The sequence below is a fragment of the Acanthisitta chloris genome, unplaced genomic scaffold (genome assembly GCF_000695815.1).
Source record: "Acanthisitta chloris isolate BGI_N310 unplaced genomic scaffold, ASM69581v1 scaffold30297, whole genome shotgun sequence".
Taxonomy (NCBI): domain Eukaryota; kingdom Metazoa; phylum Chordata; class Aves; order Passeriformes; family Acanthisittidae; genus Acanthisitta; species Acanthisitta chloris.
The window spans coordinates 1-12636 of record NW_008684713.1 but is presented as its reverse complement, the minus strand read 5'-3'; the positions used below and the strand labels follow the sequence as shown (position 1 = coordinate 12636).

The 12636-nt window shown below is 39.3% G+C and overlaps 1 protein-coding gene across 1 annotated transcript; it reads right to left on the bottom strand.

Annotated features, from left to right (window-relative positions):
- Positions 1-309: 309 nt before the first annotated feature.
- Positions 310-12627, bottom strand: SDHA (succinate dehydrogenase complex, subunit A, flavoprotein (Fp)). The gene is made up of 14 exons (XM_009079449.1): positions 12595-12627; positions 12127-12288; positions 11138-11281; positions 10859-11023; positions 9556-9704; positions 8165-8289; positions 7127-7295; positions 6368-6563; positions 5414-5585; positions 3996-4114; positions 3506-3617; positions 2345-2475; positions 1648-1761; positions 310-569 (listed from the first exon to the last, which is right to left on the bottom strand). Exons 3-14 carry the CDS (start codon positions 11252-11254, stop codon positions 483-485), a joined length of 1656 nt encoding a protein of 551 aa, XP_009077697.1. The 5' UTR covers positions 11255-11281; positions 12127-12288; positions 12595-12627; the 3' UTR covers positions 310-482.
- Positions 12628-12636: the final 9 nt, after the last annotated feature.

Here is a 12636-nt window from a genome sequence, read left to right as displayed (position 1 = left end):
TACAGAGAAGGAGAGTCCACTTCCTTCCTGGGCAGCCTGTTCCAGTGCTCTGCCACCCTCAAAGCAGAGTTTTCCCTCATATTCAGATGGAACATCCTGTGTTTCAAGTTGCCCCTTGTCCTGTCACCAGGGCACTGCATTTGTTGTTCTTAAAACATGGAAACACCTATATGTTCACAATAAAAGCACCGTAATTACAGACAGATCAGCATATTCAAACAAATACAAGACTTCTGATGACTTTATTTAGACACATTTTGTGTTTGCCCTGTCAGTTTTGACAGATGGGTGAAAGAACATAAGATGTCCCTGCATTCCATTTTCATAGTTGTACAGTAAGCCACAGCAGAATATAAAGCTGGAGAAAAGTTTAGTCAGCATTTTCCATTCACTGCTAGTGACAACACTATGTTGATTTGCTCGTGCTATGCTTATGTACACTGACCCCCTCCAGGAGAGGGCTGCACGTTACATGTAGGCTACTAGTAAGAGCGGATGGCAGGTGGGACGGTTTGGCAGTCTTGTTCGTTCAAAGTTCTGTCAATCACGGGTCTGTACTTCAAGGTAACCTAAAGTAAAATTTTCCATTCACTGCTAGTGACAACACTATGTTGATTTGCTCGTGCTATGCTTATGTACACTGACCCCCTCCAGGAGAGGGCTGCACGTTACATGTAGGCTACTAGTAAGAGCGGATGGCAGGTGGGACGGTTTGGCAGTCTTGTTCGTTCAAAGTTCTGTCAATCACGGGTCTGTACTTCAAGGTAACCTAAAGTAAAAGGAACAAAGAACTTTTGAGACAAACAAAGGTCCTGCAACAAGTGCAGGAATGGCCAAATAACACAGATAACTGAATTACTTCATTGATGTTAAGCTGATTTCTTCATTATTGTTCAATTATGTTAGTAACCTACAGTGAATGTACAAGTTCCACCACGTTACCACTGACTGAACTCCTTAAAAGCAAAGCCTGACCAGAAATGGTATCACAAGACTGACTTTAAAAAGGCCTTTGAACAAAAGTAAAGTTTTGGCTAAGACTGCTAGCTCCTAGTTCCTTCAGCTAGGAAAGTCTTGGAGATGAGAACCCAATGGATCGATCAGTCAGGAGATAGAACTGTGTGTCTCTGTATTTTTGTCCTCATCAGCTATTCAGGAAGTGAAGTGTTTATATGTGTCCCCAAACTAGATTCAAGGTAGAATGAACCAGGGGGAGAGGAAATTAAAGAGGATTCAGAGAATGAGATACAAAGAAACAACAGTCAAAATTGGTATAGGGTGAGAATTCAGTTCTATCTTTAATATACCATAAAACTGTTATGCTAAACACCAACAACAGGTTTTGTCACCATTAGAAGTAAAGAAAGCTTTTAACTAGCCTGACACGAGGGGAAAAACAGTTCTAGCTCAAATAGAAAATTCTAGCTCAAATAGAATAGCCACTTCCCAAAGTTCAACAGTAACTTCTCCCAGTTATGCCTACAAACATAATAAACTACATCAACAAAATCAGTGTTTGATTTTGTGGCAATCAGTCACTGACTTTGTGACAATCATTTGCAGGATTATCATGATTTCAAAAGCTGCCTATGAGAGGAACTGTCTCCTGACAGTAAAAGAGACCCCCAAGCACCAGGCTCAACATACCTTCCCAGATGGGAGATCCACATAGGAAAGGGTGTGCTTCCTCCAGTGCTCTTCGAATGGCTTCCGCTGTTGGCCCTGGAGTGGCTTAGAATAGTCAAACTCATCTACCCGTACCTAAGGAGAAAATCAGGTTAGTACAGACCAGAAGTTATAGCTGCAAATCACTTTACAACCACATGATTAGTTGCATTCCAATTACCACTGTAATGCAATGTGTCTCCTAACTAACAGCAAGCTTTATCTTAACACTGTCCATGTCCAATTTTACATGCTGAGGCTTAACAAGGGCTTTAAAATAACTTTGCTTGCATAGGACAATCATTCTGCTTGAGGTCCTGTTTATGCATTCATGACCTTATTACTACCATAGTCCTGGTTTAGAGGTCTCTAAATCATTCAGATGCACTTGGAACAACACTTCTCACGATCATTACCTAGTGTTGCATGTATTGGTCATTTTATAGATTATATATAAGTTATATATTATATAACATAATATAGTATTGTATGTATGTCCTATATAATAATACATAAGAACAGACAAAGCAGAATAAATGGGGCCCCAACAAATACTACACTAATCTTAACTCAACACTGAAGACTGTACTTTAAAAAAATGACAACTTTAAAATATCTATCTGAAGACATGTCACAAGGAAATTTTATCCCACACCAAGGTCACAGAAAATATTTATACCTTATAATCCTCTCTGGCATGGGCACCCCGGGACTCTTTGCGAGCCTCAGCACCATAAATGGTTTGTAGAGCACAAAGCATCAGGTTTTGCAGCTCCAGGGTCTCCACCAAGTCAGTGTTCCACACAATACCTAGTAAAATATTAAAATACTATGGAAGATGGTCTACAAACAACTTATTCACCAGTTTACTTCTGTCCTACTGCTGATACTTAGAACTGAACTACACAAAACTCTACCTACTGCAGCCACAGGACTCCATAACACTGAATTAGTCGCTACTGCCTGCAAGGCTCAGGAATGATTCCCTCACCCTAACAATCAGAATGAATCTTAAAAAAAAATCAGTAGTTCTACCAGTCCCTGTTGCATGTGTACTACTGAGACAAAATTACACCATAGATTCTTGCCTGCAACTCAGCAGATCCACACAACAGGCCTTTCCATTCCTTCCTATCCCCTGCTAGTTACACAAGGTTCTTCATTTAAGAGGATCCAAGTTCACTTACACAGATGAATCTTCATTTTGATCCCTACATTCTAAGCTATTTTAACACTTTTCTTGATGCTTGGCAAGAGTTGTCCAAGACAGACAGCTCTACTTTCAGTGTTAGGATACATGTCCAATAGTAGTAGTTGAAGAGAAATACACAATGTGAGTGGACAAAAGGAATATCATCAGTCGCATTTAAATAACCAAGTTCTGTAAAGATACACTGCAAGACATGGCAGTATCTGCAAGCAGCACTGCTCACTCATCTGAAAAATGAAAACTGAGAGTTCAGCCTATGAATAGTCTTGCTACCCCTTTGCAACACCTTGGCCTTTTCAGAAGATATTAGCAAAGTTCATTTTAGTATTTGAACAACTTCACATTATGTTCTTAGAGAAGAGCAGTTTGTACCTTACACAGTTAAATCCAATTTCAGTCTCTGCTTCTTTGAAAGAGTAAGTAACCAGAAAATCATCAAGTATTTTACTGATCACCGTTATCTCTACAAAATGTTTTGAAAGATTCAAAATGGTCAAAGTCTTCAGCCAAAGTTTCAAGAAACACATAAGGTTTACATAAAAATAGAAACAAACAACAAAAATCCCAAACCCAAGAAAACACTTTTCCCAGAGTTCTCTGGCCGAGGTGTGTTCTTTGTCATCAAATTACCTCTGTCAAAAGTCTTTAGATGAGCCAGATCACCATATATTTGGCTAAGTTTTTCACAGCCTTCCTGGAGTACAGGACCAGTACGAAATACAGCAGCATGGTTCTGCATTGTCTGCAAGACAGTAAAACAAAATCAGTCTGACATGCTGCATATGCACCCACATAACTTCTTTAGCTCCAAGAGTTTGATACAGAGCTGTTTTGACTTCAAACCTCTCTACAAAAACACAAAACGCTTACAAAAACCACATTCTTCCATTCACCCCAAACACAAGGAACCCACTCTCATATACAGCAGGTAAACCAAGAGAACAACCATGAAGGGTAGAGGAAACTAACAAAACTGGTAAAACCTTTGCTGTGCACAAAGAACCTTCACACACATTTTTTACTTCTGCAAAGTGAATCCTGAAGTGCCCTTTGTGAAGTGACCAAACCCTTCTGCTTGCACCTTCTCCCACCCTACACCTGAGAGCTTCACCAGGCTTACCTTCTGCATGTTAAGCCGCACTTCTGAAGTTCTTATGCTTCCATTAGCAAACCTTAGTTTGTCCAGATTAGCAACTGACTCTTCACCAGCATTTGGCTTAATGGGGGGAACTGGCTCTCCTAATAAGAAAGTTTCAGTAAGTTTAGTAGTCAGGCTTGGGTTTGGTTTCTGGCAGTTTCCTAGACTAGCAACTGCTAAAAGCCAGAGTTGCTAAAACACAATCTGCTTTATTCCTCTGTAACTTTCTTGAATCCCACCAAGAGTATCCATACACTAAAAGAAACAGAGTTCTGAATGGAATACATGAATCCCATTCTTTCCTATGACAATTAATAGGGGTTTTATAGGTTTGGCTAAATTCTGCTGTTCATTCCTTAAAAGCAGCACCTGATGAAAATTCTTCTAAACTCTGGAATAAGCTTGTGGCTCCTTAGCACTTTCTCCTACAATTTTCTTGTCACATCCAAACATCCCACCCTCTTTTGCATCTGTTAAGGGACCAGGACCAGTCAATAAGCTTGGAAGTCACACATGAGCTCTGCAGCTTATCAGTAGTTTTACTGAACCCATGTGTTACTGGGTAACAAACCAAACACAGCGTCTTACCAGGACAGTTCATCTCATCTGTAGCTTTGCATTGAGATTAATAAAACCCCTTCTACAATTTCAAACTCTAAGGAGCTACAGAAGGATTCAAATATTTGCACAAAGCCAGACCTAAGAGGCACCACTAGATCTAAGTTGATTCCATCAGAAATTCCATCGCACTGTGCACTTGGTGCAGTCAGACTGAAAAGACAAACCATCTTATTAATTTGGACATTAAGTAATGAGAAAACAAATGACTGCTTCTGGACTTCAGCTGCTCTGGCAATGTAAGTGCCACTTACAGTATTTTGTTGGGGGTTGGAAGCTGGGGTGGGACTTTTGTTTGTCTTCTCAGCTCAGTAACTGTTGCTGAATCAGATTACTTATAATATTCAACAGCAATAATCTAGGGAATGAGATGTTACAATTCTTAGTATCTAATCTCTTATCACTTGCATGTGAATCCTTATAAATCAGCAAGGTGGCAGCAGACTCCACCATACAGAAGTGCCAAGCGTAAGACAGGATGTGTTTTGATGTGGAAGACAGTGTAGAGAAGTCAGTTTTCACATCCCATATTCGGTTTTGGTTTCTGTTCTGTTTTTGCCAACAGCATTGACCCAATTCTAGTTTTAAAAGGATAAACTTACAAAGCAAATGTTAATGTCAAAACATCTGCATAGCAAAGAACATGCCTATAAAAAAAGCATAAACACTGATTTCTTCCTTTTCTAACAAATGTGAGCCTATGTGCATCATCTAAATTTGAAGCAGGTAGCAACACTCTCATGAAATCATATAGGCAAACATCTCTGAAAAATGAGGCTTACCAGGCTTGCATGTGTCTGCAATAGTAAGGGCACAAGCACGACCAAAGACCACCAAATCCAGAAGTGAGTTTGCTCCCAGTCGGTTTGCGCCGTGGACAGATGCAGACGCTGCTTCCCCACAAGCATATAAACCAGGTACCACCTTATCCTCCCCATTCACATGTGTAATCACCTATCATTTCAGACACTCAATTAATACTCATTTTTTAAACAGTTTATAACATTTCAAACCTCCTTATTTGCAAAGGCCACGTGCAGGTAAGGACGAAATACAACAACCTGAACACTTCTCCAACTTTAAAACCGTAATTATCTTATTTCTAAAGCGTAAATAGCACTCCTATACTAATACAGACGGGACTGAAACCAAAGATCTCTTTATGTATGCTTATGAAGAGTATGTGGTTCTGTTTCACCACAATTCTGCAGCCAGTCAGAAAACCACAGGAATGAAGTCTGATCTGCACACATTTCTAAGGCAAAATTTTACATTAAAAGTTTAAAAAGTACAATACATGAACACAAGTTCAATTGACACCATCACACTGACTTCTAACTAGTGTCAGATGGATAAATGTGCTTCAGCGTTTAAACTACATGAGCTACAGAGAATTAACATACCATACCTGGAGTTATAGATTGTAACAGAGCCTGTTTGATCTATAGCCAACATTATTATCCTCAACTCAATAAAGAGAGAATTGTTGTCAGACATGACAGTAAGTTCATTGGAGACGTTTAACTCCCATCTCCAGATGGACCAGAATATGGTTCTCAAGCTATTTATAAAACCAAACCAGATAGTGTGTTTTAAGTACACTGACATTATCCCTAATGTTATCAGATCACCCTTACATTTATGGTAAACATTCTTAATGTTTTATATTTGGAAAAAGAATTCCTATGATGCTGATAAAAAGAAAAAAAGCCCCAAAAGTGATGTATGTTACTTACCTGTCCTTTGTAGTTAGTAGGAATGCCTCCCATATTATAATGCACAGTAGGCAGAACAGGGATAGGCTCTTTAGTGACATCAACTCCAGCAAAGATCATTGCTGTTTCTGAAATCCCTGGGAGACGGGTTGCCAGCTGCTGTGGTGGTAAGTGGTGCAACTGCAAGAACACGTGGTCTTTTTCAGGACCACAACCCCTGCCAACAAAGAGAAAGCAACATTGGAATATGTAAGAGGAATTTACAAACACTAGCAATATTTCTAATCCACTTTGTTTCATTTGTGAAAATAATTTTTTCCAAGTTTATGCAACAAAAACTTCTATGGAGTATATTTAGTAAGACTGTTGCACTTGACAGAATTTAGGTCATTTTCCAACTTCCAGCTTTCTTTTCGCAATGATTCACAGCATTCAAGACTTTAAACCACTGCATCTCTGCAGAAACATGTAAAAATTGTAGGTAACTATTCAAGAGAACAGAGCACCAAATTATTTTGTTTGCAGTAACACATATACATTAAACTTGAGTCTCTAGACACACCAAATTCAAACAGGAGACTCCTAACATCTTCTGCTCCCTTTCACTATCATTAGGAATTAACAAGATAAATTTCTGCCCTACACAGAGAGATGAGCTAACAGTCATTAAAGCTCACTCTCATGAATTACCATATGCTTATCAAATAAACCATTATACACTGCACAGTCTAGTATGATTAAGCATTTACTCTGCAGCTTTGTAAAGAGAATTTAACGAACCTTCCTTCACGGATTTCTATGGTCATAGAACGAGACACCACGTCTCTGGAAGCCAAATCCTTAGCAACAGGTGCATATCTCTCCATAAACCTTTCACCTTGACTGTTAATTAGAATACCTCCCTCTCCACGACATCCTTCTGTTATAAGGCAGCCAGCCCCATAGATACCTGTTCAAGAAAGAAATACTATCAAAGGAGATATTCTCTACAGTTTCATATCAGGATGACCAACACTGAATAAACAAGGTCTTAAAATAATGCGAGTAAGAGGGGCAGATTTTATTCAACTCTAGTCATACCACTAGGAACTGTTCCCCAAGACTACATAGAAACAAGTGTCATTATTCCTGTCAAACACTCTTCCTAAAAGGTAAGCAAGTTGATTTGGAACATCCACAGAATAAAAACATTAAAACTGGAAGTAACTTGCACTCATTAATACATAAGAAGAACTTTGCAAATTGTAAAATTATGCAAACAATTAAAAAAATCACAACATAAGTTAAAATGAAGCATTTAATTAGCTATAAAAGCAATCTAGTTTGTGGTCATTGCTGTTCACAGTTTAGATACAGATCCTCTGCTGTAACACCACAGCCCTAAATATATACCTTAGCTTCAACTACCTCACTTCCACAGAAGATTCTAGTATCTAATTCCCTGGCATTTGCATCTATCCCATTGCTCCTGTATCTAATATCAAACCCCTTAAAATATTAAAGACAGAGGAAATGCAGGTTTAAGAGGTGAAGTGGTTTCAGCTTGGAATTCATAAAAACATGAATTAATATTGTAAAGACAGCACCTCAAAATATTGAGCCTTGGTCTTTAAATTAGAACAGCAAAGACCTTTTTCATCCTCTGAGTCTTACAGTCAGATTTCAACCACAGTTCCAGACAAGCCTAAAAACCTGCCACAAGCAACTAATGAAGTGCTGCAGAGAAGTGCAAACTGACTCGAGCACATTTTAAAACAACAGAAAAATCTGCTCAGTTCATTAAAACTAATGCTGCAAGTATTATTTCACATTCTGTACCTGTAGGGTGGAACTGCACAAATTCTAAGTCCTGGCAAGGAAGCCCAGCTCGTGTGACCATAGCAGTGCCATCGCCCGTGCTAGTGTGAGCAGAGGTACAACTGAAGTAAGTGCGGCCGTACCCACTGTGAACACAGGAGTTCACAGAATTAGCAGGAAGAAAAAAAGTCAAACATCACTAGAACATATCACTCAACTATGCTGTTTGCACAAGAGCGGAAATAGAGCAAAGGGTTGATAAGAAAAATGTTCAAGTTTTGCCATCTCTTGTACTAAGTTTAACCAAAAGCAAACAAAACTGGTATTGCCCTGTTATGCTCAACCATATTTGATAAATGGCTGGTGACAGAAGGTCCAAGAACAAGAAGACCAATTCCAAAGCAGGATAATTAGGTTAGTATCAGAAGCCTTTCTGCCAGAAAAAAAGATGATGTTATTTCAGAAAATTCTCTCAATCCAATACCATTCAATTTCATTCGAACCCTTACTGGCAGTTTTATAAAAACCAGCATATAACAATGGTTTATATCCTCGATATGGCCCTGATTTTATACTTTAGATTTAAAAATTTAGTTGTCCAGGCATTAAACACAAATTCTTATGCTGAAAACAGCTAGGTTAGCTTCGACCGTTATTGAAAACAGCTGATACACTCAATTTCAGGGCAAACTCTCAGAAGAAATATCATCCACATATTGTATGTACCTCAAAGCACACAAGTATGAAAAACACATCGGCTTTAGGAAAGCCAAATTATGTAGGCAACCAAACTAAATATTTTTCTTCAACAGATATGGTCATAAATATTTTACATATTGAAACAGATAGGAGACAAGCCATAAGCAGCAGAAGACTAATGCATAGAGCGTTCTAATGAACATAAACAAACTTTGCAACCAAGTAATGTTAAGTTCCACTCATTTTCTGAAAATTTCATCCTAGAACAGTTAGAATTACAATGGTAGTATCTCATTGCAACAGATTCTCCACAATTTTGACAAAAGCTGTTTCCTGCAGGAAATTCAGAACTCTACAGATATACACACGTCGGTAGCATTGCAACAGTACCTGCTTTCAACACAACTTTTAAAAATCAAAGACCACTTGAATCATACATACCAACACATTCCCACTTTGTCACTGTTCTAGAATTCAGTTAGACCTCATACCAAATTTATACTTGGTCACAAAATTGGTTTGTGCCTTCTTTCAGAGGGACTGACTGAATTCAGCTATATTGCTTTTGGCGTGTGGGGAATGAACCTATAAATTATGTTTTTCCAGTAAACTTATCTTCTCCACACTGATGATTCAAATACATGTACAAGCACACAGACTTCCAACTAGTAACACTCCTAAGTTTCTGCCCTTCACCACAAATGTTACATTACCCAGTGGCAATGACTGTGTTCTTTGCTCTGAAACGATGTATAGTGCCATCTTCAATGCAGAGGGCAATAACACCACGACATTCTCCGTTCTCCATTAGTAGGTCCAAGGCAAAATATTCAACAAAGTAGCTTGTATCATATCGTAGAGACTGTAGGAAAATCAAAAAGGAACTTAAAGAAAAATCCATACACTGAAGTAACCTCTCTTCAGAAATGTCAATGCACATGAGCTGTACCAGCATAAAAACCACCCCCACCATCTCTCAGGGAAGACTGTTTCCTCACAAATATTTATTTTAAAATTTGCTGATTAATCCGTTCTAGCTTAAAAAGATACAACTAGCCACAAAACCACTGAGAAGCCATAGCTAATCAGCAAGGCTTGTTATTTCACCTCTACATTTGGCAACATGTAAGCCAGCTGCAGAGCTCCATACGTGTACAAGCACGTCATGCATAACCTCTGCCAGGGAAATGGAATACATCTCCTGGAGCACAGCATACCAGCAGAAGCAGCAGGCACTGAGTCAAACATTCTTTCATGCCCTCAAGGATCACACTAGTGTTTGGCAGCACTGAGCATTTGTATTGCAGCAGCACACACTGTGAACCTCAAGAACAGCAATTAGCGATCAAGTAAATAAAACCCATAAGCTACTAGGTACTTCATTTCTGGTTTCAAGTAGCTCACTATCATTTTCAAACAGTAAAAACTTTCTTCAGTTGTTATGACTTGTAGAATTAACCGGAACAGATCCTGAAACACTAGTCGTTTACTTGCTATAGAGCAAGCTCAGAAATGCAGAGTGCATCCATGTACAGCTTGTTTCCCCCTGCTCCATTTGAATTGTGGTGAAAGAAAACTCTTATCAGAGTTCCCCAATGCTGCTGTGTCAAATTTCTTCAAAAACAGGTTTTTTGGTGGAAAGTTTACATAAATTCTCTTTGGGCCTAGTTAACAGACACAGAAGTACCAACTGGGCAGAACTACTCCAGACCACAAAGCTAAGTGTACATTGTGTTCAGGAAGACCATTATATCTATGATCTTTCTTTTATTCTGTTTCAGTGTATTCCTGACAAAAACATCACCTAGGCTACATCCTTCCACACCGCCTCAGGAAGGAAGGAAATCCAGAACTGTTATAAGCCATTTCCCTGGATTCCTCATTCATATTTGAACAGTTACATGTTTTGTTCGGTTTTGATTTAATTTTTTCAAACCTTAGGGGGGAATAAAGAAAAAAATAATCATTAACTGCAAATACAAAAACCCAAACCAAGTTTACTTCACAACTGCTTACCCTGCCATACAGAGTATGTAAAAGTGAGTGTCCCGTCCTGTCTGCCACACAGCAGCATCTGTGAGCCTGCCCTCCTTTTCCAAACTGAAGACTCTGCCCACCAAATGCACGCTGATAGATTTTTCCTTCTTCAGTTCTGCTGAACGGCATCCCATAGTTTTCCAGCTGTTGAAGCCAAATACAAGCATCAGAAACTCTTGCGCGTAACAATCCAACAAGCTATTTTAAGGAGCTCTCCTTGGAAGCTATCCTGTGTTATAAATAACCACCGAGTCTCACCTCTATCACCGCAGCTGGGGCTTGCTCAGTCATGTAGTGTATGGCATCCTGGTCACCCAGCCAGTCCGACCCTTTCACGGTGTCATAGAAGTGCCACCTCCAGTTATCATCCTCCATGTTTCCCAGAGCAGCATTGATCCCTCCCTGAGAATGAAAATCCATTTTCCCAGAATTACATTACTGAAGTACAGCTTTAGTAAGTTTTTCCTCATTTCCATCAAAAATCACATACCACTTATGCAGCTGTGTACAAGAAATACAGTAAAGTCAGATTTCATGTGGCTGTGAAAAAAATGTGAAATTTCTCAGTTTCACAATGGCTCTCGTCCTGCTCTCTTTTGTGTAACACAGTGTTATACTGAATGCAGAGAAGCAGCACTGAATAGAATCTAAACATATATGAAAGTTTGTGTCTGCATTTTGATAATGTTTAGACAAGGGAAAGACAGACAGTATGGCAGAAGGAAAATGCAAGTGAGAAAAGAAGGATTTTAAGAACAAGTGGAAGCACAATAAAAAACGTGTATTGCAAGGTCACTAGCTTAGAAGTACAATGAAAAAAACCTGTTACTTAATGTAAAGTTTGGCAGTGCTAGGTTAATGATTCAACTCTATGATCTAGTTTTACCTGGATGAGAGAATAGGTTGCAATTAGCAGTGTGTCACAGACTATCCACTATTTTCCAACCTTAATGACTCGGCGTTGCCTTCCAAGAAAGTTTCAACTAACTATGCAACATTTATAAAAAGAAGCATGTCCTTGAAATGTGATGTTCAAGTGCCCCATCCGTGGAAGTGTTCAAATCCCCAGACCAGACGGGGCCCTGAGCAACTAGATCATAGTGAGTGGCATTCCTTCCCATGGCAGGGGGGTTGGAACTGGGTGATCTTTACAGTCCCTTCCAACCCAAACCATTCTGCGATTCTGTATCCAAATCAGCTTTCTGCCACAGACACTTTTTAAACACTTGTTCTACCTCATTTCTCACCTGTGCAGCAACAGTATGAGATCTGGTGGGGAACAGCTTGGTAACACATGCTGTATTAAATCCAGCCTCTGACAGCCCAAACGCAGCCCGCAGTCCTGCTCCTCCCGCACCCACCACAACTGCGTCGAATTCATGGTCCACTACAGGGTATTGGGTGGAAATCTGGAAAAATAAATCACTTTGTTAGGACAACAAATAGTTCAAGATAGGTCAAACTTCAGTTTCATAGACACATGAGCAATAGAGGTTTAATGTTCTTAATAGACTCTTGCAGCTACTGCTACATATACATATACTCTCTTAGGTGGAAACTATCATTAAGAGAAGCCATGCATTTTAGCAACTCAGTCTCACCATGCACTTGAACACAACATTCCACAAAAGCTAAGTACCTGGTTGTTTCCTGTCTCTCAAGCATTAAGTGTATTACTTAATCTGTTACTCAAGATATAAAAAGCACAAACGTACCGAATCGGAAACCTTGGTAGAAGCATTTTTCTTCCCATAGAC

What these genes read in the sequence shown, in the direction of transcription:
- SDHA (XM_009079449.1), bottom strand. Translation starts at nt 11,254, where the DNA reads ATGGAGGATGATAACTGGAGGTGGCACTTCTATGACACCGTGAAAGGG. An exon ending in TGTGCAGTTCCACCCTACAG is followed by an intron (nt 7,296 to 8,164) that starts GTACAGAATGTG and finishes TTTCTTGAACAG; the next exon opens with GTATCTATGGGGCTGGCTGC. An exon ending in TGCAGACACATGCAAGCCTG is followed by an intron (nt 4,115 to 5,413) that starts GTAAGCCTCATT and finishes CTTTCTTATTAG; the next exon opens with GAGAGCCAGTTCCCCCCATT.